This window comes from Pseudochaenichthys georgianus, chromosome 17 (genome assembly GCF_902827115.2).
Source record: "Pseudochaenichthys georgianus chromosome 17, fPseGeo1.2, whole genome shotgun sequence".
Lineage (NCBI taxonomy): Eukaryota > Metazoa > Chordata > Actinopteri > Perciformes > Channichthyidae > Pseudochaenichthys > Pseudochaenichthys georgianus.
Window position 1 is genome coordinate 28,260,245 of NC_047519.1, and position 24,269 is coordinate 28,284,513.

The following is a 24,269-nucleotide window of genomic DNA, read 5'->3' on the forward strand; positions in this document are numbered from 1 at the left end:
TTTGTTGGTTATTTACAATGTTGAGTTGACAGCTGCTCAAGTTGTTGATCCGCTCCCTCCCCGCCTCCACCACCATCAGACCCCCCTATTAGTGCTCGGTCACTGTTCGCTTTGTGAGAGGGTTTGAAGGTCTAATTTCTAATGATTGATAGTTACACATACTTGTTGTATGTATTAGTTTAGTTTGCCCCTGGTACGTAAAAAGGATAATAATAGCGTTTTTTTAAATTATACTGAGTTATTCTTCTTGTCAATAACCGCTACTATTTGTTTGTTTTATGGATTTGGGCCGGCTGGGTCTAAATGCCAGGGCCGATTTGCTGTCCCAGTCCAGCCCTGGCTGTAGCCTACCCCAGCCATATCCTGACCGCAAATACCTCATTCCTTCCGTCTACTTGGATCCGAAATGCTTCTCGTTTTGCGCTGTCCCCCCGTTCAAATGAAATCGCAGCCAATCACATTTCTACGCTTGCGCCAGGGGGGGAGGGGTTACAAGGCTCGCGTCTTGTGCTGCATTCACTTGCTCTCGGACAATAGAGATTTCTCTCATAAATGTCCGATGAGCCACAACTTTTCTTTCAAAACAAAGCTGCCAACTGGGGTGGCAAGGCATTTTTCTGAGGTGGCAGCTGCCACCCCGTAGAACGGCCACTGGTTATCGGTATTTGTTAGGTGTGCCTATTCTTACCACACATTCCCTTTTTACAAACACTCATTTATATGTAGCCTACAGAAAACAGATTGTTTATATATCTGGTCCATATCATCCACACACAGGTTCATGACATGTTATTTGTTAAGATTGAGCTCCTACATGACTTAATTCCCCTGAAACTCACCAGTTTCCTATATTACCTTTCAGCAAAGTACCACGTTTATTGTTCAAAATCTTGACCTCCCATTACTTTAATTGCATTATGAGTATGACACACACAAAAATATAATCATACAAAATCTACAAGTACTGTATGTGTGTTTTAGGAAACAAGATTGTGTTTCCAGCTCTCAGTGTTATACTGATATCAATCTTTGTTACAAACCTTGCCATGGTCTTTAAAATGCTGTACAGGATAACAGCAAAACCCTATACTACTTAAATGTTTTCCAGTAAAGGAGATTGGCGTGCTTTATTATGAGTAATATGGAAAAAAAGTAAACCATGACATTTATTTTTTCCTTTAACAAGTACAACTTATGTCATTTTACTGTACCAGTGACACTGCAAAATGATAGTTACACAATATAAAAGTTTACAAATATACAATTGTAAAAATAAACAGTACAATTGTTGTTGTAGAGCCCCCCGAACAAAACAAGGCAAGGGGACATTAGATGTGTTTCTTTGTTATAAACACTTGTTACCTTTATTATGAGATGTATTCCTACTAGAGCCCTACATGATCTATGTTAAATGGAGATTTGTGACAGTTTACCCAAATCTTTTACAAAAAAGTTCAAAGCACTGGACTAGTTTTATTATTTCAACAGTAAAGTTAACTTGAAAGTAAACAGCCACCATGTTTTTCTCTTCATATATCAGTTGTAATGCTGAGCTTTCAGATGAATTTCCTTCTTTAACTACATGTGCAGATATCTGCATCTGTAAATCTATTTTCCAATCAACACAATATGACCGCTTACACAAAGGACATACCATAACGTACTACCACTTATCAAAATCCACCAAGACTTTTCCACACCCTTGAAAGTCCAGGTTATCCTCACGGTTAAACGAGTGACGTCTCTTTGTTTGTGTGAGTCCATGTTGGTGTTGGCAAAGCTGCGAGCAGTAGAAACAAGTAGAAACAAAGGCTAAACGATACCATGCCAGTATCATACAAAGTAAACATTATTGGAGTCAATTTGTTCATAAAATAAAAATATGGAAAGGTTGAAATGTCAGTAAATAAACTGATGTTTCTTAGTACATTATCATTTGGTAATAACTACCTATAAACACAATATTTAAGCCTTTCTGTATCCGCTAAGCGATGTGTTTGCCTTAGCTTAGCAAACCATCTGATGGAATGTTCACAACGGGAATGGAGGTCTGTGGTTTTGTAAGGAGTGGCTGGACGGGACAGAAAAGGTGTCGGGAAGCTGCTCCTACGAAGACAAGCTGGCTTTCTTGACCATATTGATTTCCTAGAGAAAGACAAAACGTTTTTTTATTATACTCCCAATACAAGTTGATGATGTTTGTCAAACAAATCTTCAACAATGAATAATAAAAGCCCTGGACACATATCATGCATCACTGCTTACCAGGGGGAATTTACATCCGTGCAACTCAACAGAATAGCTCACAGTATGTTATTTATCCATATTTATTATTATTGATCACTCAACAGCCACCGTTATAAGGTGTTGTTTTGCCAATGAGCTCACAGTAAATAGAACTCCCAGATATATAGAGTAGGCAGTAGTTAAGATTTATTTTGGACAGCCTGAGATGTTCTTCATTACAAAGATTCAACACATTCTCGCACATAAAAACCTTCTCATTCAGTGTCCAAATTTCAGGGGGTATTAAAATGCCTCTTTTTTATAATTCAAAGCCGTAAAACTGTTTTTGATATGTGTTGATTATTGAATCGACGTCAGAGTTCTTCAATGGTTACTCACCTCACTGAGAGCTTCTTTTAACTGCACATAGGCTTCGTCCAAATGATCATTGATAATAAGAACATCAAATATATCTGGTTCTTTACCTGAAAAGAGATAATATTATGTTCAGTCGTGTTTTTTTAAACATTGGTGTAGTTATGTTTTTGTAAATAAATAATAAATACATACCAAACTCCATGTCCACTTGAGCAGCATGCAAGCGCTTTTGGAGGCTCTCCTCTGTTTCTGTCTTTCTGTCTCTTAAACGTTTTTCCTGAAAGAATACAGAAGGCATTCAGATATGATTCAAAGAGCATTCAAAACCTGTATGAGCAGTTATCTGGGTTCAAAGCAAACTCAAGGTCACACCCAGGAACTCCTCTCTGGCAGGCCACCAGGAACTTCTCAAATAAAATAAACGTCCTTCTGTGCTTACCAGGACTGCCATGGACGGCGGCTGGATGGAGACGTAGATGGGATTAAGGTCTGTCTTCTTGATGTTCCTCACACCCTGCATGTCGATGTCGAGTATACAGATGAGGTTTTTGGCCTGGACGGCTTGTACGGCAGCTTTACTCGTCCCGTACATGTTCCCCGAAAACACTGCGTTCTCAATGAATTCGCCTTTGTCAATGGCTTTCTGCATCGCCTCTCGTGTGACATAATGGTAATCTGAAACCCAGGAAAGGAGACATCCACAATATAACAGATTGAGTTACACTTTAACTGACACAATAAAGGTGATTTACTGTTATAGTGGTTGTAAAAAAGGAGGAACATGTTTTACCTTTGCCATTCACCTCTCCAGGTCGAGGATTTCTAGTTGTATCTAAAGGATAAGAAGACATTCATGTCATACTCTGTATTTTATTTCAATTTTTCATTTATCCAACTTTTTAAACATTTTTTTATCCTTGGTCCATAAAATGCAAATATATTCGGTTTCCTATCACTCCAGTCTAAAGAAAGAAAAGCTAATCATCTTATTTGGGAACCTGGAAACAGGGAATGTTTGGCATGAAAAAGGACTTTAATGGTATCGAAGAAACATTTTCTGTGCATCGACTAATCAAATAAGTGACTTTATGTTGCAGTTCATGTAAAAAAAAGAAAACGAATGCTAAAAATGTGCTGGGTCCATCTTCTATATTCTGAATATTTAACGATTATCTGTTTTATGCACCACACATCTTTATTCAAACAAAGATGGGCAATTGTTGAGCATTTTCTTTTTGGGCTTTTAGATTTTTTTTTTTTTTAAGTAATGAATCAGGAACATAATCAGCAGATCATTAGATGAATAAAATAATAAGTTATTGCAATTTTAATTGAAAAATAAAATGTGTTTTGAGTAGAAATGTTTACACCCATATAGATCTCCTGGATCGATGGTATGATCATTGACCCAAAAAAAGATTGATTTCATTTCATTTCAAACCTTTATTTATTCAGATTGGTCCCATTGAGATCATAGATCTCTTTTTCAAGGGAGACCTGCAGCATATAGGTTCCACATGAAACATAAAACAATAAAGGACATTATACATTATATTTACAGGATACATAGTTATAGACATTTACAAGTGCCCATTGTATCGGCAAGCATTTCATTTACCCTAGTTTAAAAACATGCAGAGGAATGAGATTGCTCAGTTTCAATTCTTGCTGAAGATTGTTCCAAGCAAGTGGAGCTGCGCACATAAAAGCTGTCTTACCTGAGACAGTCCTTGCTCTTGGCACATCTAACAAGACTACATCATGTGACCTCAGACAATAGCTGCTTGCAACTCTCTGTGTTATCAGCGAGCAGATATAATACGGGAGTTTACCCAACAAAGCTTTATAGATAAAAGTGTACCAGTGACTGAGCCTCCGTACAGAGAGAGATGGTAAACCTGCCTTGGTATACAGTGTACAGTGATGAGTAAGCGCTTTACAATTTGTGACAAATCTCAGAGCACTGTGATACGCAGCATCCAATTTGCTCAGGTAATTGGCAGGTGCATTCATATAGACCAGATCCCCATAGTCCAGCACAGGTAAAAAGGTCACAAATAAAAACTAGGGCTGTCAAACGATTACAATTTTTAATCAGATTAATCACAGCTTAAAAATGAATTAATCATGATTAATCACCATTCGAACTATGTCCAAAATATGCCATTTCTTTATGTATATTGTTGTGGGAATGGAAAGATAAATGAAAGAAGGCGGATATATCCATTTAACATACTATCTATGTTTATTATAAAAAAATTCTGGGTGTCAAAATGAAAGACAACCCACACACCGATCAATCATCAAACCGTGGGGTCTTAATTCATTACGTGTTGATTTCTATCAACGGGGGAGTACTTCAGGAAAGTCGACAGAGGGGGGGGCAGCGGCGGCTAGTGGAGTACTTCGTGACCACAGAGTGTGAATGTTGTGATCAGCTGTTTTAGCGCAGTTCTCCAGTGAAGGGGGGGAGTCTCCCTCCGCAGCCGGTTGGTGTAGTTTTGGCACAAGTCCGTTATACAGACCGACGTTAACAGCAGCCCTGTCTGTGCACACGGAGACCGACTCTGTTGTCCGGTGATCTAACCGCCTTCTGGAAAAGCTTCACAAGTACGTCGGTACGCAAATGCGCTTTGTGACACAAGTGACGGTACGCATTTCAGATTAGGCACATAACCTGCGTACCAGTTATGTGCACCCCTGTACTACAGCAAAAGTATTCTCCGTCGGGACTTCCTGCAACAACACCACGCCGTTATCAAAGATGTTCTATTGAAAAGACGATCACTACGTGACAAAAGTTTTCAAAACCGTGGCTACTGAAATCAATCTTACTAACTGCTGTCTGTGCAATTTACTCCGCGCGAGTTGGCAGACTTTATTTTGCTTACTTTAACATCATTTTTCATGGTGGGGCTAAGCCATTTATTGGTATGGGTGTAGCCTACCCCAGCCATACCCTGGCGCTGCCACTGGTGGCACGTATGGGGCAGGCCATTCTGCACATGCGTTAAATGCGTTAAATATTTTAACGCAATTAATTCAAAAAATTAATTGCCGCCGTTAACGCGATAATTTTGACAGCACTAATAAAAACACATTCAAATCTAAATGTTGGCAGAGAGTGGAACACTTACGGGAGACGCTGAAGCCAAAGACAATGTCGTACTCCTTCATGAGCTTCTTCAGCAGAGTGCTCTTCCCCGCCCCCGAGGGGCCGCTGAACACCACAGGCCTGGGACCAGCCATAGCTGCAGCAGAGATGAGAGGAGGAGAGGTTAGTGAAGGAAACAAGTGGGTGAGGCTGGAGCCATGACACATCTCCACTAAAATCCTCTGGCATGAGTCATTGTGGGACCAAATGTCTGTGCAAAAATATATTTCTTAAGAAAGATTTCACAAAGTAACCAAAGGGTTTCCAGGCTCAGACAAGCCTCGCTCAGTCCTGTGGGATAAATATGATGAAATGATAAATCAGCGTTTTGTAAAGGTGGACCGAATTAAGAGACCAAAACATCTCCCAAAAGAGCAGAGGCAATTGGCCGGTTGGCAAGCTGTTGGGTTACCATGGTGCAGAAACACTTACTCACCAATCGGAGAGCCCTTCTCTGATTGTGATTGCAGAAAGAAAAAAGGCTAAGAAAAACCATTGCATAACATGAGCTCATATTAAAGTGAACTTCCTTATGCAACAATCCATTCACTGACACAACTATAGGCATACTTGCCCTCGCAAAGACATGTTTAGATATTTAGTTATATTAAAAAGAGTCCTTAATCCTTTCTGTATATATAAATAAAAGGTACAAAGTGTTTTACTTTACCTAATTGTTACATTACAACTATTACTGACTTGTTAACTCTGTACTATCCTGTGTGTCACTCTTCTTCTGTTGCTATTAGACCTGAATTAATTGATAAAGATTTATCTTTTCTTTTCTCATATACAGTACTTTACAATTTAGCAAAAAAGCTACTTCAAAATCTTGCAGTATATTCTACACAACTTTTCTTTCAGTGCCGGTACTTCTAAGGTAAGCTGTAAGTTAAGATGAAGGTGTGTTCCTGCTTACCTTCCGTCAATGCGCACAAAGCTCAAGCAGATGGCTCAAATGAGCAGGAAGGGTGTGTGATGTGTGTGGGCAGATCGAGTACAAGCACAGGAGGGAGGGGACACAGAGAGGGCAGGGCCATGTTTACACACTAGTAGATTTGGTTTTTCATAGAGCTACATTTTAAATGTTGAGTAGATGTGTCCAGAATTATGTGATAATTATACGATAATTATACGACCCGTTTGTGTGTTTTGGTTCTAGTCCAAAGGCTGAGAAGAAACTCTCAATTCTGTTTGTTTTTTCTTTTCTACAATTGAAGAAATCAATGTAATAAGAAGAAGTCGCTTGGTTCTCCGTAACGACTATGTGCATCTTTCAAGCAAATTGTTGCAACAGGAAACACGCTATAGAGTTACTATTGCGCTACTCAAAGAAATACAGTGAGAAGATAATGTCTACCATTGTTCTTATTAGTTATAGGTCTATTGCTATTTAAACGGCAGGTATCAGTTCAAATTCAAAGGTTTATTGTCATATGCACATTAGGGCTGCTCAATTAATCGTATTTTAATCGCAATTACGATTTTGGCTTGCAACGATAATGAAAACAACATAATCGAAGTAAAAACGATTATTTTTATTTATTTTTTTTAATTGGTCTTTCAGAATTATACTTAAAGTTCATGGTAATCAACTGTTAAAAACATACTGTTCACATTTTTTTTTCAATAAATGGATGTTTTCAAAGTAAATGGATAATCGTATTTAATAATCGTGATATCAATTATTGACCCAAATAATTGAGATTAGGATGTTTGCCATTATCGAGCGGCCCTAATGCACATAAGCTACAGTGTGGCAATGAAATAATGTACATTAAGACAAAATTAAATACGGCCTATTGCGATGATAACTATTTAAATAAATAAGTCGATTGCACGATGATTAGTTATATTGGCAAATAGCCAGAATATTAAATATTTTGTATGCACCAAATTATAAATAATGCATACTGTGTATACACTGTATATATATATATATATATTTTTTTTTAAACAAAAGTAAGCTGGGCTGGACATTAGCAAGCCTTTTTTATAGCCATGGATAAAGTACACGGCATTACAAGCCTTCTCGTTTCTATGCAAACCAGATGGTTTTCTGTGCAGGTGCAAATGACAAGGGTCACTTTCGATTGCCTCTTGATGGCTTCCCGTAAATAGCAACATGGCTCATTCAAGGTGCAGGAGATCCTTTCATATAAGCTAGTAAAAAAGTGTCCACAAAGCTTCTGACAGTTGCAGCTACATATATACCAACACAAAAATAATCAAGCGTTTGTACTAAACCATTACCAGCGTGACAGGAAATGAGAGACATGTGGGTTTACTTTAATCATGTGCACTGAACCCCATGTGATTGATAATTGCATGAAGCAAACTGTAAATCATGTGAAACCTATCAGGTTGTAGACCTTCAGTCTGCAGGTTATTCAGTGTAAGAGCTGAAACAATACGTTTTTAATCAACCATTCGTGGTTTTTGGTCCCAAATGTGATAATTGAATGCTGTATTTTTCTTATATCTGTTTTGTATGATCCTATATTGAATATAGGTATTTGGTATAAACTGTTGGTTGGACAAAACAAGCTATTTGGATATGCACACTTTCGGACAAACTGTTCCATTCATAGAAAAAAACAACGTATAAGACTTTTCATAAAACTAAAAACAGCTCTAGAAAGTACAAAACATTTCCCAAATTGGGATCAATAAAGTTTTATCTTATCCCATACAGTTGATGTCAAAACACAACTGAGGTGTTTTAATCCAGTTTACCCAGAAACAGAGGAGATTACAGTATGTGGGCACATGTTCAACCAGTTCTCGTCCCTATTACGTTGTGTGCTCTGATCTCTCAATTTGAACTCATGTTTTAAATATTTTGTTTCTATTCAGATATGTTATACACAAAAAGCAAAGTAGCATTTGATATCTTATGTTATCAAAGAGTGGGTGTTAAGTGTTAACAATCTTGCAGATAGGCACTTCAACCTGCACTTTGACTCACTGCTATAAAAGCAATAAAATGTAATGCTTTATATGGAAATGAAGAGTAAAGAGGCAGTAGTGACCGTGACTGTAAAACTCAGCAATTAGGATTTAGATTTCTAAATTATAAAACCTAAACATAAATGAGCGTATGAACATTTGATCTGTGTGCAATAGCATTTTGAAATGGTTTGCACTTTGAGAGATATAAAAACTGTGTCTATGGGGTTGTTTTTATAACGTTAATAACCCAATGGCTATTTAAAGGATGATTATACTACAGGTAAAATTACATCAGCTTAACTTGTGCCTCCTCAGTAAATACACAACACCCATCTTCTTCCCCTGCAGGAACAATCTGACTCCTCTCACACAGGAGCGGGTGAATGGCAGTAATAGCCACAGTGGTTAATGGACAGATGTATTTTCCTCCTACCTGAGAATAGCCTGGAAAAAAATCTCATGTACATCGGGTTTTTATGCAAGTCCGTTTTGGGCTGGTCTCCGGCTTGTTTTCGCCCTCAACTGCTCTGAGTCTTTGCTGTGAGAGCCATTAAGGAAATAGTGCTGCCTACGTCATCGACACGAGCAGAAACATCAACGTGTTCGCGAGCATCGGAAAAAGCGCGACAAAACACAGAAACGTGGTTTGTGTTATTATCCAAAGAGTACAGGCGAAACAAATGTAGCCACCATTAATTATATGTATGTAACTCACTGTTACTTGCAGTTTCTACCTAATGGGGAGACATACACGCGCATTGTTATTCATGTTGCTTTGTTTATTTGGCGCAAAGTAACGTTATTTATATAGCATAGCCTCGCTTCAGTAAACCGCTGTGTTATCCAGTTAGTCTTCTTACGCCATGTCGTTTTTCTTCAGGATATAACGGGCAAAAATAAGTAACCGGATCAGTTTCCAGGGTCTGAGTGAACACTAACCAGGAAACACGTTGTTCCCATCAACACTCCTGACCGCAAAACGACCCGGATGTCTGAACGCTGAAGGCCGCATGTGTGCTAACGTGGCTGAAGTCAGCTGTTGAGCTAAGGACACACTTTATCCTTAGCATAAGTCTTCAGGGCAGCCGATTAAAATGTTTGGTTCCTCCAGATCTGGAGGGGTCAGAGGAGGCCAGGACCAGTTCAACTGGGATGACGTGAAGGGTGATAAACACAGAGAAAATTATCTCGGTAAGTCTCAAAACTATCTGAGCTAACCAGAGCTAGCATTGCTAATAGCTGTTTGCTGTTAGAGAATCTTAAAATCACAATTAAATTATACTTCTAAGCGTCAGTACTGCACAAGCATCTTCTCCATACCTTTTGTTTTGGAGTCCCTCATTACACAGTGTACAGCTATTCAGTAGTATTACCGTTTCCACTCTATAAACTGCAGGTCCAAGTTGTCTTTGCACCCTCTCTCTGAGCACACACACGTATCTCCCACCGCTGGCAACATGTCAGCATGCCAAACAAGAATTACGTAGCGCCCACCACAGCTGGAACACAAAAGGACGATATAGACATTTATTTAATTACAATTTATTTAGCCAATAGAGCCTTTTTAAAGGTGACTGAAAATAAACTTTGCCTGAATGTATGTCTTGACCAGGACAGGCAGTAGCCCATTAATGAATGTTACAGACGATACCATTTCAGATCACAGCATGACACAAAGTAAGTCTCAGGTCTTCCTATCCTGGATCATATAGGAGTTAGCTGGGTAAAGCATCTACAACCTTATCTACCTACATACATCAAAAGGCTTATTGCTACCACAGATGATTTTACAAGTATGGTGAAATCACAGATGAACTGGGGAGAAGATGCAAACCAAATATGTGTTTTTTCAAAAAGTAAAAAGTCCTTCATTTGTTGCATCAAAGATATCAACAATATATTTGTTTGGCTTTGTTTCCAGGCAACTCTTTGATGGCACCAGTAGGACGATGGCAGAAAGGCAAAGATCTGTCATGGTACGCAAAAGACAAAAAAGACGGTGCACCTTTGTCCAAAGAGGAAGAAATAGCTGCCGTCAAGGCTGCAGAGCATGAGGCACTGATGGCTGCCCTGTAAGTATACCTAACATATACCATTTAATAGATACAATGTGGGTGAACAAAAAGTTAATGTATTTATTTATATTCTCCACCTAGAGGGCACAAGAATATAAAAAGGCAACCAACTGGCCTGACCAAAGAGGTATGTCGCTTTGTCTGGTAATGCTTTCACTGAAAAGCATACGTTTTTATAGAATTTCAATAAATACAATTTGATGATGAATTCTCCCAACTCTCTTACCAGGACCTTGCAGATGTCTGCCGGAGGGAAGATGCTGATGGTGAAGAGAGAGATGTGGACCGTGTCTCCGGCTTGGGAAGCTCTAGGTTAGAACATTGTGCACTTTGGGATATAAGAAACCATAAAATAAAGCAACCACATAAAACGAATCAGCAAATGTATAAGTACAGTGTCTTAAGAAACATTTTAAAACAACATTTAGTCTCTCTTTTAAGATGTTTTAACAAGTGTTCTTTTTGACACTAAAGTGTTCGCAAGAGGGACTTGTATCTTAATTTGTGCTATGATTGTAAAAGGTTTGTTAATTAATGATTGTTTCCCTTACAGCGTAGGGTCAAAGAAAATGGTGCTGTCCCAAAAGGAAAAGGAAGCAGCTAAAATAGGCCTGTCTGTTTTTACGGTAAGTTATTTCTCACTGACAAATGAAGATGCAGAGGTTAAAAACGTTAGTGAAATAAAGAGAGACTTTAAAGGTTGAGAGTTCAAACTGAAAGTTTATTCTATTGGATTTACTACTTGATGCAGAGATTAAAGAAATGTTTTTCTTTGCAGCACTGCAAAACAGAAAGTCGTCCAGAATCCTCAGCAACAAAGACGCCTCAGAGTGTTGAAAAGGGAGATGTCGAACAGCGGTAAGTATCCATTATATTAGCCACCTAAGAGAACTTCATGAAAACCAATTTATTTCAAAACATCACAAATTCTGACCCTTTTTGATTTGACTCCGTAGGCACGACAGCAAAAAGAAAAAGAAAGAGAAGAAGAGCAAGAGGGACAAAAAGAAAAAGAAGAAGAGGCAAAGAAAAGACTCGTCCTCCTCGGAGTCAGATGACGACAAGAAGAGGTTGGTTCATTTTTCCATACAGATGTTTAATTCATCTTGGTGCGGACCTAAAAACCGAAACACTACATAGTATGGCGTGGATAAAACATTTTCCGATTCTTATGGGCTTATAAGAACATCTCTATCTCCAAACCAAATATAGTTTAATGAAGGCTTCACAAAGCTTCCATAAATGAGGGACATCGCATTTTTTCTGTTCAATATATTGGCCATTTTACTGTGTCCTGTCTAGCAACCATATTTGCAAACTAATAGACTTACTATGAGCCAAACGATTTTGTCTGCCAGCACTAGAGGGCACTCAGGCACTGTGTTACTCACACCATTTGGAAACATGACCTTTTAGATTTAAGGTGCATTTATGACGAGACATTTAATATATATTGTAAATCATGTGTGGTGGATTAGTCGGGATTTACCAGATTGACTATAATTGATGTGGTGGTGAGAGGAATTGCAATTAAACATTAATGTATGACAGTAGTGCAGACCATTTATGATTTAAAGGTAATATAAAACATGTATCCTCACATTAGCTAGTTATATTCGCTTACAAGTGTCATTGGTTGTTTTCCGTCACTGTAAAGCTTATCTGGCAGCAACTTTTCCCCAGCCTCACACCATCAAATTCACCACGACCCCATCATTGATTGTCTGTTTCCTTTTACACTTCAGGCACAGAAAGGACCACCATCATCATAATCCATCATACCATAGTCAGAGTGGAGCCAGACCCCATGACAGCCATTCAAGGGGGGGGGCAAAGGCCGAGCGAGAGCCCTCCTACCCCCATCATCGACAACAGCGGCATGACACAGACTCCTCTGATGGGGGGTCTCCTGTCCCCCGTAACCCTGTCAGCCACAAGACAGCCCCTGCTGGTCACACACAAAGCCACAGGCGGCGCCACGACACAGACTCGGACGACTAATGTCCCCCCCCAATTCAAAAGACGCATAACGGGGACAGACCGCTCTACAGCAGCTTGAGTGGCCCCGGAGACCTCATTTACCCTGAGCAGTCAAACGGACTGTGGAAGAAGACAGGTCCATGTCTGACTCACAGGATTATGTTTTTAACTCCTTCACACAATACGTTGGTCATCGTTAGACACTGTTTTTTTCGTAGTATTTTTGTGTTTGGCAAGAATTTTGTTCTTAAAGAAAACACAATAATGTTATCAACCCACCAAATATGAAAATATTTAGAGATTATTTGATTTTAGTTTTTGATCTACTGCAAAACACAGTGTAAGATAACAATAAAATGTTTTATTTTAATTCCGATGTCTGGTAGCTTTTACTGTTTTTTACTAGAGACTAAGAACATGATTTGCTGCAAGCAGAAACATATAAATATCCCACCTTTTTTTTTAATGCCCAAAGTATTTTCTTGAACACTGTTTGCTGACAGGATGAATAAAAGTTCAAAACATAATTTACTGATTGAATTAGCATTCTTTATATACATTTCTATTTAAATGGCAGTATTTTTTTTTTACAAAGCTTTAACTTTTAAAAGTTGTGGTAATTTGTGTCATGAGCACAGTACATTTGTATCACTAACACCCACTTTACAGAGAAAAATATTTAGATATAAAAATTGCAGCTGTCTTGCAAAAATGTTTGAAGTCAAGATTGTGTTTCTTTCAATGTTCTTTCTCAAAAAAAATGTCACGATGCTCCCTGATGTCTTCTGTCTTCCTTGCTCATGTCGTCCATCCCACTGCGCCCCCTGCACCACCCAGCAGCTCGGCCCTTTTCTGTTCCCACCCATGCCCGCGCTCCTTAATCCCTCACCGTTCTAGGTTCAGCTCGCTGACTGGTGCGACACCATTGGAATGCGCTCCATTGGTCATAATAGAGTGTAGTGTTTGTGTTTGCCTTGAATTGGTCTGAAAGAGGGTATTCTGCTGGCTGGCACCTGGGGGGTGCACTAAAAAAGAGCAAGGCATTCATAAAGAAGAGTGCAAAAAACCAGGCTGGTCCTTTTATATGGCCGAGTACCGTTAGACGGCCACACACAAACCAAGCTGACGGAGCAGCAGGAGAGGAGGCCACACAAAGCCGCCCTCTGAGGGACCCTGGACTCAGCCCCTCCCCCCCTCCCACCACCACCACACTCTCTTGCCATGTTTTATAGGCTTGGCTGCATTAACCATAGCAGCCTAATCAACCTGCAAGAATGCTGTCCTTGATTGCCACCCCTACACAATGTGCTCTCCCCATTACTGCTTTTACCCAAACATTGGGTGGTTTACATCACCTTGGGGCATCACATTTCTCCTAGGGTCAAAGGGTGGTGGCCCCAACATGTTGCCATGACACCAGATTCTTGGGTTTGTTGTTAAATGTAAGTATTGTTTCCTGAAGTCTGTTTCTCTTCTGGCTAAAAGTAAAGTATGTTCATCCGATACCCCCCATGCCTACCAAGGTCGAAATCATCTGATATCAGGTTTTGGCTACCGAGGAGATTCAGTTTATCAAAAATAAGGTAATTGTTGGTTTGCTTTTCTTCATAGGAAGTGTAGATAACACAACTAAAAACCACATATGCTTTTACTAAAGGCACATGAAACATTGTACATGAATACAACTACATGAAGTATTGCTTAAATACTGCACTATGTATGTAACCCATACTAATTACCACGTTTGTGGATGAATCACTGTTAATACAACGTCCAAAAATTGTTTTTTGTCAGAAAAAAAAGACTTTTTAATGTGAATAGCTGTAAATTATACAATTAATATTAGCATAATTTAGCTGCTTGGTGCTGTCACCATTACAACATTTTCAAATTCATTTTGGGTCTTTCAGCACTATATTAATGATAGCTGAATTTGCAATAGTAAACATTTTTAATGCAAAATAAAATACAAAGTATGGAGAAAAGCTAGTTTTATTGCATAGTGTGAGAATGAAAATCAGATGCAGAAACACTTTTTAATCAGTCACTTTAATTACAGTGATTTTTCCTCACAAAACAAAAGCTTTACATAAAAAACAGACAAACTTAAGAGATTAAGAGTTTCCAAATATTTAGGCAGTTATAAATCAAAAGAAAGTTTGATGAACCCTCAAGACATGACCAGATCAGTAAAGTAACCCACACCTTTTTAGAAAATAAACTTGAAAATAAAAGGCAACATGTATCTTGGATAAGAAGGCATATGTATGGCTTCATGTTTGTTCCAAGCACAGCGTGCTGCAGAGAAAAGAAATACTGGCACTTCATAAAACATGTAGCTGACACTGATTTTGTATTGCCATCAAAATGCAATTTCATAGATTTGATTAGTCTGAATAAAAAAAGACATGACTGACTAGAGCCTTTAGTGAAGACAGTAGGGCCACTGTAGTGTGCAACTCCTTATGTTACAATTACCTAACACAGTCACACGAGTTACAGCATAGGGCTGATGAAATAAGTACTCAGTAATAGTTCCCGTGCAGCCTTAAGATGTAAACACCCAGTAAATATGCATGTCCCGAGCGACCACATCATGCAGATTTGCTAACAAGTATATTGCAAAGGCAGCACATGATAAACCTGAGACTCAGACATACAAAAACCCAATGCTGCTTCAACGGACTGCCTTTCAAACAACCATGGAGCAGGAAGATGTGATATTGTTGTAGCATTCCTCAATTCAAGCCAACATACTGTATAACAAAGGCTGGTAAGTGTTCACAGACAGGAGTTCTCAACTGGGACAAAGCGATGTCAGTACAGAGTACAAATAGTAAATGCCAGTGTTTACTAAATGATCATTTTGGGGCTGGTACATGTAATTACTGGTTTAAGTAACCACAGTAGCTGCAAGTAGTGAATCAGTGTTTAATTCAGTTTTTGTGAAAATTAAAAGCCCCTCATGGATCACTCCCTGCAGTACATGTGACCACCAGAACAAGCCATCAGATTGCATTGAGGTCCCGGGCCGACGTGCTGGTAAATAATTTTTCTCACCTCCCTTTTCTTATTCAATGCACACACGGCTGCCCAACAGCCAGAAAGAGAAATAACCACGGTAGGATTTGTAAGAGTGCAATAAGCTGCCCCATTACCAAACATATTTACAGTTACATAAAACAAAATAATAAAACCTGACAGCTTTACAAGAATAGATCACTTCCACCACTGGCCTTTTTGTTTGTGACGATAACAGTTGAGGTGAGGGCCGCTTCCAGTACTTTTTTTTAAAGAAGGTAACTCAGTTTTGCAACACCTTAAGAGTAGATAGTAAGGTCAGAGATTGGGTGGAGAAGATTAGTTGTGGATAGCAGGTGATTATTAATGGTTCTTGAGCTGACCAGACAACCAATCCAGTCCTTCGTACAGGCCATCGCCAGAGGTGGCGCAGGTCGCTTGGATGTACCAGTTTCTGTTACGTAGGCTGTGGAGACCCAGCTTGTCTGTGAGTTCTGCTGCATTCATAGCGTTTGGAAGATCCTACAAACAATAAACAGGTAAACCATTAGAAGCAAACCCTGTGAATACAACAGGTAAAACTGGCAGGCATTTGTTTTTCATAAACACCTGCTTGTATCAAAAGATTTCCACAAGTATAACTTACTTGTTTGTTGGCAAACACTAATAGAACGGCATCACGCAACTCGTCCTCTCCCAGCATTCTGGCGAGCTCGTCCTGAGCCTCCCCGCATCGCTCTCTGTCGTTGCTGTCCACGACAAAGATGAGACCTGGAAGAGCAAATGGGGAACAAATGAGTGTGGCTGAGAAGTATTACAACTTTTAAATACAAAGCAGAGTACATTTAGTGACTATTATAAAAGCCCAATACAAGGTTACTGATTTAAAGTCAATAAATATCAGTATTTGATAGTTTAACATAATTGACCGTACCCTGCGTGTTCTGGAAGTAATGACGCCACAGCGGTCGAATTTTGTCTTGACCACCGACATCCCATACTGTGAAACTGATGTTCTTGTATTCTACCGTCTCTACATTGAAACCTGTATAAAAAAAAACACAAATAATCGAATTATTTCCAACAAAGTTCTTATTCAACAGTAATAAGTGCATCTTAACCCCACTATTTTACAGTGTTTGACTTACCTATTGTGGGAATGGTAGTCACGATCTCGCCAAGTTTAAGCTTGTACAAAATGGTTGTCTTTCCTGCTGCGTCCAGACCCACCATGAGGATCCTCATGTCCTTCTTCCCGAACATAGAAGAAAAGAGGTTTGCAAACATATTCCCCATGGCGACTGGTGAAGGGAACCTACTTTGGCAAAAGAAAAAAAACCTGAGGAAAAAAACAAGACAAAGTGTTCAAATTATCGTGTTATTGGATGTACATCTTAAAAGATTGGTCAAGTGATCAATTCATCCCTGGATCTGTCTATAATATTTTCGATAATTGCTTGGATGGAAAATTATTTTCTAAAATGTGTAGAGCCACTCCTTGTACTTGTGTTGCTAAATATTCAGAGACTGTATTACATGTGACATAACACAACATTACACAAAATACAAGCTATTTCAAGAATGCTGTTTTCTACTGACAGGAATGACATCTTGTCGCACTTGCTGATGATACTTATTGTCCTATGATTCAAAGTGCGGTTAATACAGCCTTGGGAAGATAAGACGTATGACGTTCCTACAGGACACCGGAAATGAAATATCTCTATGCTCAATTGATCGTTTGTTTCAGGTATCTATATATTTTAAACAAAATAACGAGTCCCGACTTGTCCAATAAGATGTATTCCCCCAAAAAGATCTCAAAATGGGCAATGTGTTTGTTAAATAATCAGGGTGTAACGTAAGGTTGCGGACTGATGAGTTCACAAATGGGGTTAGCCTTAGGTAGCAATTAGCCGTCGTCCTGTATTAGGAAAGGTAGTTTATTCACCATGAAGACCATGTTAGGACACCGCAATTTCCGCAACGTGGAGACTAAATGAGGCTCACTGAAGTATATTATAGTTCATATTAGCTTGACAAGGTGCAATAGTAAAGGTTACCCGGCTAACCTACATAAACAAACAACGTTAGCTTGCTCCATTGCGAATACCTGTCGGACCAGTTTATTGGCTACGTTCCTGCTTGCTACAATTCTCGTTTCATATTTTAATCCCAATTTAATACAGAAGACATGTGGGCGTTATGTGGTGGTGAAAATAATACAATAACAAATGCAAGTAGTTGATTAAGATAAGTTAGCTAACATTATCGGTAAAGTTAGCTCTCAGCACCCAGTCAGTTTTTCTCCCGGCGTCCTGGATAACTTATTGGAAACGCAGTCACAGAGACGATTCAGCTAAACAACGCATAGCTATTGATGCGACCAACGTGACCTTCGGTGAAAATTGCAAATTATTCGCTTAATTTAAGCCTATTTTACACACTTACACAGTTGATGTTTCCTTCCTTCTTCAAGGCGTTTCCTTCCTCAGGAAAATGGCGACGCTTTGACACGTCAGAGGTTCCGTTCCAGCTCAACTTCCGTGATCGTCCGACCAGGAGATGTCGCCCCTTGCGCTGGAGTGGAGAATAACAAGCACCGCTGACACCTTGCTGGTTTAACCCGGTTTAACCCGGTTTAATCAGTGGTAAAGTAACTACGTAGATTTACTCAACTACTCTACTTAATTGCAATTTTGCCAGTACTTTACTTGAGTATTTCGATTTGTTCCCCCTACTTTTACTCAACTACAATTCAGAGGTAAATAGTGTATCTATTTGCCGTGGTGCAATTTAATACATTTAGCTACTTTGCAGACTTGATTAATAATGTGAACACCTGGAGTTACATTCACGAGCTACCATGCAGCATACAAAGTACAGCGAGCAGCAACTTTACCAGCTTTGATAAACACAATAAGTCATTCTGAAATGTTCCAATTTGCATAATTAGTAGCCTTAACTTTTGATACATTATATTTTGATGCTAATACTTTTGGACTTTTACTAGGACATCTACTTGTAACATGGTATTCCTTCACTCTGGTAGTTCTATTTTTACTTAAGTACAAGATATTAGTACTTCTCCCTCTGTAATTAACTTTTATTAATTTAACATTTGTATTCATTCAAACATGACAAGGATGTTCACTGTTTGAAATGGTTTAATATTGATTTAAGATTGAGAGACTTGTCATCCATCTATACAAATTGATATGATGAACTAATGATGATTTAGGCCTAGTTCAGTGTTTATAAGGTGGCTTAACTGCTGCATATGGGATTCAATTGTTTTACTATCTTACTGTTATGTTATGTTAAGTGTGCATGGCAGTGTATGATGCTAATTTGTGTTAAAGTAAAGTTTATTTAAAGGACATTTAAAAGCGACAAATGGGAATTATCGCATCAAAACACAGACATACATAATAAAATGTACTTAGTAGAGCATATATTGATACATTATTTTTGTTATTATAGCACAACAGTTTTGCACAAACAACAAATAAGATACAATCTGTGGTCAGGCATGTCTTTCAAAAGACAATAAATAGGCCAAAGATAAGAGAAGGATCCCCTTTGGTTTTTGAGATGCGTTGAATGGAGTAGTATCAATATACTTATATATTATTGTTGGTATTTACTTGTCCAAAATATTTCATTAATAAATCTAATTAATAAATGTGTTCATATATAATTATAATTGTGTTGTATTGTCAGTCACTGTTATCAATAAGTCTCGGATGCCACAGATTGTTAGAGTTGTTTCTCTTACATGGTAAATATGATGTGTTTATTTTAGGCCAATAACTTCTAAATTATGATTTGTGCATAATAAAACGGATACCACGCATCCAAGGTCTTATAGGGTGATTCATTTAGGTGATATCAATCTTTATGGATACTTCTTCTAGTGTGACTGTTTAAATTCATCTTCTATAGAGGTATTTGTTTTCAAATGCTGCTACTTCCACTTCCTTTTGATGCGTGACCATCTCATTAAGGGAAAGTCTAACCGCGTTATTGTTGGGCTGGTTGAATTTTAACCAGGGTCAACTATGCCTGCTACCCCCAGCAGAGGGGGCAGCAGGAGGGGAGAAGGGCAGGAGAGAGCAGCAGGAGGGGAAAGGGTCTAGTTGGTGATGGACCACACAGTGAAGGCTCATAATGCTGTCTCACTCTGCCTCCATAATTTGTGGTTGTGCCCTGCCAAATGCCTTAGAGATCGCTCTCAGCATATTTTCACAGCAACTGCTGTCTTTTGTATGTGTGTGTGGAAGGTGTTTACAGAGAAGCAATTGTTTAGATACTCAGATTTACCCTGCTTTCAATATCTATTTGCCGTGGTGCAATCAAACAGAAATGTTTCAAATCATTATTTACTTTAACAACTTTTAAACAGCTAGAGAATTAGGAACTTTTGAACATCACATTTGCATTACAAAGCATTTCTACTCCTAGCCTTCTCTTAAGGTTTTATATAACCTATTAACCCGACCGTGCCCCCCTTATACAGAATTCAATGTTAACCCATTTTTCTATTCAAACATTTATTTCTTCAATTGATTCATACCATTTACATTTTGTTCGGGGGGTAACATTAAAATAACCTGTAAGTCTCTTCTCTAGACAAGAAGGTCACATGCAAAAACTGTTGCAGTATCTCAGACACAGAAAACTATTGGGTTCACAGCCCTCCATTTAAACCTATACAGCACCCCTAATTTACGAGGTGAATACATCGGTGAATAGTGGGAAAATGCATTTGATGCAATACATGTATCCGCCTCCTGCGCATGGCTTAACATCATTAAGTTCAAAGTACTTCATAGGATCCATTTTTGCAAAGCTAGATTAACAAAGATTTATCCAAACCTCTCTGATATTCGTGACAGATGCTCTCCAGCAGACTTCACTCACATGTTCTGGTCACACTCTAGCTTGGTGCAAAAGTATTTTCTGATTTTACATTGGAAAAGACTCCAATCACAACAAATTGTTATCCTTGGTACTAATGGATTGCTAAGGATGTTATTCTAATGACTGATAAACAAAGTAATGTACTTTAATTGCCTATTAAGGAAAAACGCTCACTCCCCTCAAACACGACTTGAATGCATGTCATTTCTGAAATTGGAAAATTCGTAAACAATTGCAACTTCTCACAATGAACTGTTCGATTGGTCTACTCTAGAGGGTTGGAGGATGGAGGTAGATTAATATCATGGGGAATAAAGGGGGGATATTATTTTCTAAAAAGAAAAACAGGAATCCGTTATACTGTATCGCCATATGTACAGATGGATTAAAAAAGTGTTTTCAAAGTGAATCACTTTTTAATTTTTTGCAAAACTATTTTCTTAAATAATGACATCTAAAAGAAACCTGTTTTTTCATCTTTGTGATGCAAAACAGGTTCGTTACCTCCTTTTCTGCTGTAACTGAATCAGCTAGACCATAATACTGTTTAAACCACAGCAAAAAATAAATAAATAAAACATCCCAGAATAACAGTTTTAACTCTGTTCTGTAATTCCTCACTACAAAATACAACACAGTAGAATCAGATACAAAACAAAAGTAAACTGTTGCAATAACCTGTTGCTAGATTTGGTGATTCTCCATTCAGCAACTAAAGTCAAACCCCCGATCCTCCTCTTTGCCAGAGTCAGAGCACAGGTGCAGGTGTTGAGGTGTGACAACAGAGATCAGGGGAAACACGTGCAATGAAAGCTGTTAAAATAATATCTTATAACACCTGTAACTTCTGCCGTAGCCAATTCACATATCTGGACTCTGAGATAATCCCTTTGCTGAAAAATTATGCCTGAGGGCTGAAAATCTCCTTAGACGAGTTGTCATTGTGCTTCAAAAAGATATATGAGGCAGAAATATTGCTCAGAAATCAACTGGATTGTGTCCAGATTAAAAAACATCTCCAATAGCAGCTGACCTATCTTTTTATGAATAACGATTATAACTGGAATTAAAACAAAACACTTTATTGGGTTGACATTGTCATAATATACATTTATAACGTACCGTGAGCTGAATGTACAGTACAGATCCTAGGGGTAGTGCTAAATCCACCTTTCCATGTTCCACAGGCAAACACAGCAGTAATATCCATTTGAATGGCTCTCCTCCTTCGCGGTTTCTCCTTTTCGGCTTCATATCTCACTACTCTGTACTCTGTACTACCCACTGACAGTTGTGATGTGCGGACACAGGACTAGAAATAGGACAGTAGGGGGTGTATTTATTACCCCCCAAAGCACACACACAAACACACAAACAACTTCTTATGTCCTCAATTGTATAAAAGCTTTGACAGCGTTTTTTCCGCACGTGTGCACTCACTCTCTCTCTCTCTCTCTCTCTCTCTCTCTCTTTCATTTTAAATCCCTTGTTTATTTGTGTCAAATGTGCTCCCAGAACACCTATCCCCACCTGGGGGGCGCGGCACAGCTACAGTAGGATTCAACATAGCTCCTTTATAACAGGTCATTTTATTTTTGACATTTCTGGGCAATGTATTCAAACTATTGTATTACCTGAGAGGCATTATCCAAGTCGCTGAATCAGTCATGCCTAAATCAATGTACATGTATGGCTGATCCGGCAAAGAGTGGCTTGTCTGCAGTTTGTGAAAGGAAATGGGATGCCAAGGAGCTAACAGGCTTCCCAGTAGGAAGTGGGTAAGGATCTCAGTAGGGGCCGACTCCCCTCTGAGACAAGGCCTTGCAAGGATAAAAACGCTCAGTTAGGGGCTTGGGAACGCTGATCTGGTGTGTGTGTGTGTGTGTGTGTGTGTGTGTGTGTGTGTGTGTGTGTGTGTGTGTGTGTGTGTGTGTGTGTGTGTGTGTGTGTGTGTGCATGAATTTGTGTGTGTGTGTGACAGAGACAGAGGGAATGTGTGTGGAGGCATAAGAGAGTGTTTTATTTGAAATGTTTTGGGCCTTCACAATCTTAAATACATCGTTATTCAAATAACTTGTTGTTTGGTACAGTATATGGTGTGGCGTTTCAATAATCACAATAATCATGATAATAGAAGCACATTATTAAATGGCCCACAGGCAACCAATAGACTGCTGTGTGAATCGTACAAAGGAGCTGGTTTGGGCTAAGCAGGGCTGGAACTCAGATGGACAGGCATGGGATACCTCCCTCTGCGTCTCATGTCCTGGATTATAGGTCGGGCAAAATCCCAAAGGAGGTGTGAAGCAGGAAACAAACCAAACATTATTACAACGACCAGCATCGTTGCCATGAGAGGACCCATGCTGGCCTCATCCATTGGCAACAAGTGCCACTGGGCACCCTACCCCACGCCTCGCACAGTAGGGGGCGCTACAGAGAGAGACCGGCCGGGGCAAAAGGATAAATGTGCAGCAGTGTCGGCTGCCAATCACCTTTGTATGGTGATTGTACGCAGCCTGAAAAGGTCGTTAAGGGGATTTACATAACATTTTGCACTCCGCCCTGGGTAAACACGGAAATATTCGATTGCATATTGAGTCATTGCCGCATAAAAACGGTTCTCATGTATTTTGACAGCACAGTTAATGGAAAAGCAATTATGCGATCCAGATTAATGGCAATGAAGAGTGTAAATGCAAATCAGACCATACATTTCGGTAAGACCCTTTGAAGATGGTGGTAAACCATGGCTTGTTTTAATCGAAATGTTGCTTGTGCTACTGCATTTGTGATATAATACACATTTGAATGACCCCTGTTCTAGTATAAGGACATGTGGGCCTCTAGTATTTGCCCTGTGCTGTGTGTTGTGTTTTTATTGTCTGTTTATTGTATGTTGAATTGTATGGAACAAGCTGTAATAATCTGCACTGAACACGAATTCCACCACCCTGGCTGTGTGGTCATTAAAGATTCTAATCTAATCTAGTGTGGGAGTGGACTGCATTAAGAATGGGAATCGCTGGCTTGAAGGAAAGGGGTGTACTGGCAAGGTGTAAGGGTACACGTTGAACACAACGTCCATGCCAGGGAGCTGGATTTCCTTCTAAAGGATGACTTGGTTAGACGTGAGGTTACCATGGTCCATGTCTTTGAAGGGTCTCAGCACCCTTTTAGTGACCTGAATTTAAGGTCACCACCATCTATGAAGTCTAAGGACATTTTGACTGGTGTAATATTTGAGTCTACTTCTGCTCTTTGAAACTTGCTTCAAGCATCCACATGGTCTATGACGAGCCATTGCAAGATGAAACAACATTGAGGATAAAAGTATTTCTTTGAAAGAGTTTTTTGTTTCCCTCAGTGGGTTGGTTTGAAGTTGATTCATGTTTGCTATGTATACAGGTTTTTAAGGGTTGTCCCACCCCTGCTCCCTGTTTTAAATCCAGCTATATCCCATTGGAGGAGGCATCAAAGATTTAAGTGTGAACCTGTTGCACCCTGGGGTAGATAATTGTTTGGAATGTACAGCATGTTGAAGCAGGGCCTTAAGACCA

The 24,269-nt window shown here is 39.1% G+C and overlaps 3 protein-coding genes across 7 annotated transcripts; 1 reads left to right on the plus strand and 2 right to left on the minus strand.

Moving 5' to 3' along the window:
• Nucleotides 1-1,153: 1,153 nt before the first annotated feature.
• guk1a (guanylate kinase 1a) lies at nucleotides 1,154-22,007 on the minus strand. Of its 5 annotated transcripts, none has more exons than XM_034105110.2 (7): nucleotides 21,832-22,007; nucleotides 5,742-5,855; nucleotides 3,395-3,436; nucleotides 3,044-3,279; nucleotides 2,797-2,881; nucleotides 2,626-2,711; nucleotides 1,154-2,145 (listed from the first exon to the last, which is right to left on the minus strand). In XM_034105110.2, the coding sequence occupies exons 1-7, from the start codon at nucleotides 21,917-21,919 to the stop codon at nucleotides 2,107-2,109; spliced, it is 690 nt and encodes a 229-aa protein (XP_033961001.1). In that variant the 5' UTR covers nucleotides 21,920-22,007; the 3' UTR covers nucleotides 1,154-2,106. The 5 variants fall into 5 exon arrangements, with proteins under 5 accessions (XP_033961001.1, XP_033961004.1, XP_033961003.1 ...); XM_034105113.2 differs by lacking the exon at nucleotides 21,832-22,007 and adding an exon at nucleotides 10,084-10,191; XM_034105112.2 differs by lacking the exon at nucleotides 21,832-22,007 and adding an exon at nucleotides 10,031-10,183.
• On the plus strand, nucleotides 9,340-13,292 carry c17h1orf35 (chromosome 17 C1orf35 homolog). The gene is made up of 8 exons (XM_034105109.1): nucleotides 9,340-9,901; nucleotides 10,632-10,782; nucleotides 10,867-10,912; nucleotides 11,015-11,097; nucleotides 11,339-11,411; nucleotides 11,564-11,643; nucleotides 11,742-11,855; nucleotides 12,531-13,292. The coding sequence occupies exons 1-8, from the start codon at nucleotides 9,805-9,807 to the stop codon at nucleotides 12,784-12,786; spliced, it is 900 nt and encodes a 299-aa protein (XP_033961000.1). The 5' UTR covers nucleotides 9,340-9,804; the 3' UTR covers nucleotides 12,787-13,292.
• On the minus strand, nucleotides 14,742-18,352 carry arf1 (ADP-ribosylation factor 1). The gene is made up of 5 exons (XM_034105115.2): nucleotides 18,238-18,352; nucleotides 16,935-17,125; nucleotides 16,721-16,831; nucleotides 16,433-16,557; nucleotides 14,742-16,308 (listed from the first exon to the last, which is right to left on the minus strand). The coding sequence occupies exons 2-5, from the start codon at nucleotides 17,080-17,082 to the stop codon at nucleotides 16,150-16,152; spliced, it is 543 nt and encodes a 180-aa protein (XP_033961006.1). The 5' UTR covers nucleotides 17,083-17,125; nucleotides 18,238-18,352; the 3' UTR covers nucleotides 14,742-16,149.
• Nucleotides 22,008-24,269: the final 2,262 nt, after the last annotated feature.

Coding starts and splice junctions, on each gene's coding strand:
- guk1a (XM_034105110.2), bottom strand. CDS start 21,919: ATGGATATTACTGCTGTGTTTGCCTGTGGAACATGGAAAGGTGGATTT. Junction 2,882..3,043: donor CGCCGTCCATGGCAGTCCTG/GTAAGCACAGAA, acceptor GTATTCTTTCAG/GAAAAACGTTTAAGAGACAG. Junction 2,146..2,625: donor TAAAAGAAGCTCTCAGTGAG/GTGAGTAACCAT, acceptor GTCTTTCTCTAG/GAAATCAATATGGTCAAGAA.
- arf1 (XM_034105115.2), bottom strand. CDS start 17,082: ATGGGGAATATGTTTGCAAACCTCTTTTCTTCTATGTTCGGGAAGAAG. Junction 16,558..16,720: donor TTACTTCCAGAACACGCAGG/GTACGGTCAATT, acceptor TTGCTCTTCCAG/GTCTCATCTTTGTCGTGGAC. Junction 16,309..16,432: donor TAGTGTTTGCCAACAAACAA/GTAAGTTATACT, acceptor TATTGTTTGTAG/GATCTTCCAAACGCTATGAA.
- c17h1orf35 (XM_034105109.1), top strand. CDS start 9,805: ATGTTTGGTTCCTCCAGATCTGGAGGGGTCAGAGGAGGCCAGGACCAG. Junction 10,783..10,866: donor GAGGCACTGATGGCTGCCCT/GTAAGTATACCT, acceptor TTCTCCACCTAG/AGGGCACAAGAATATAAAAA. Junction 11,098..11,338: donor TCCGGCTTGGGAAGCTCTAG/GTTAGAACATTG, acceptor TTTCCCTTACAG/CGTAGGGTCAAAGAAAATGG.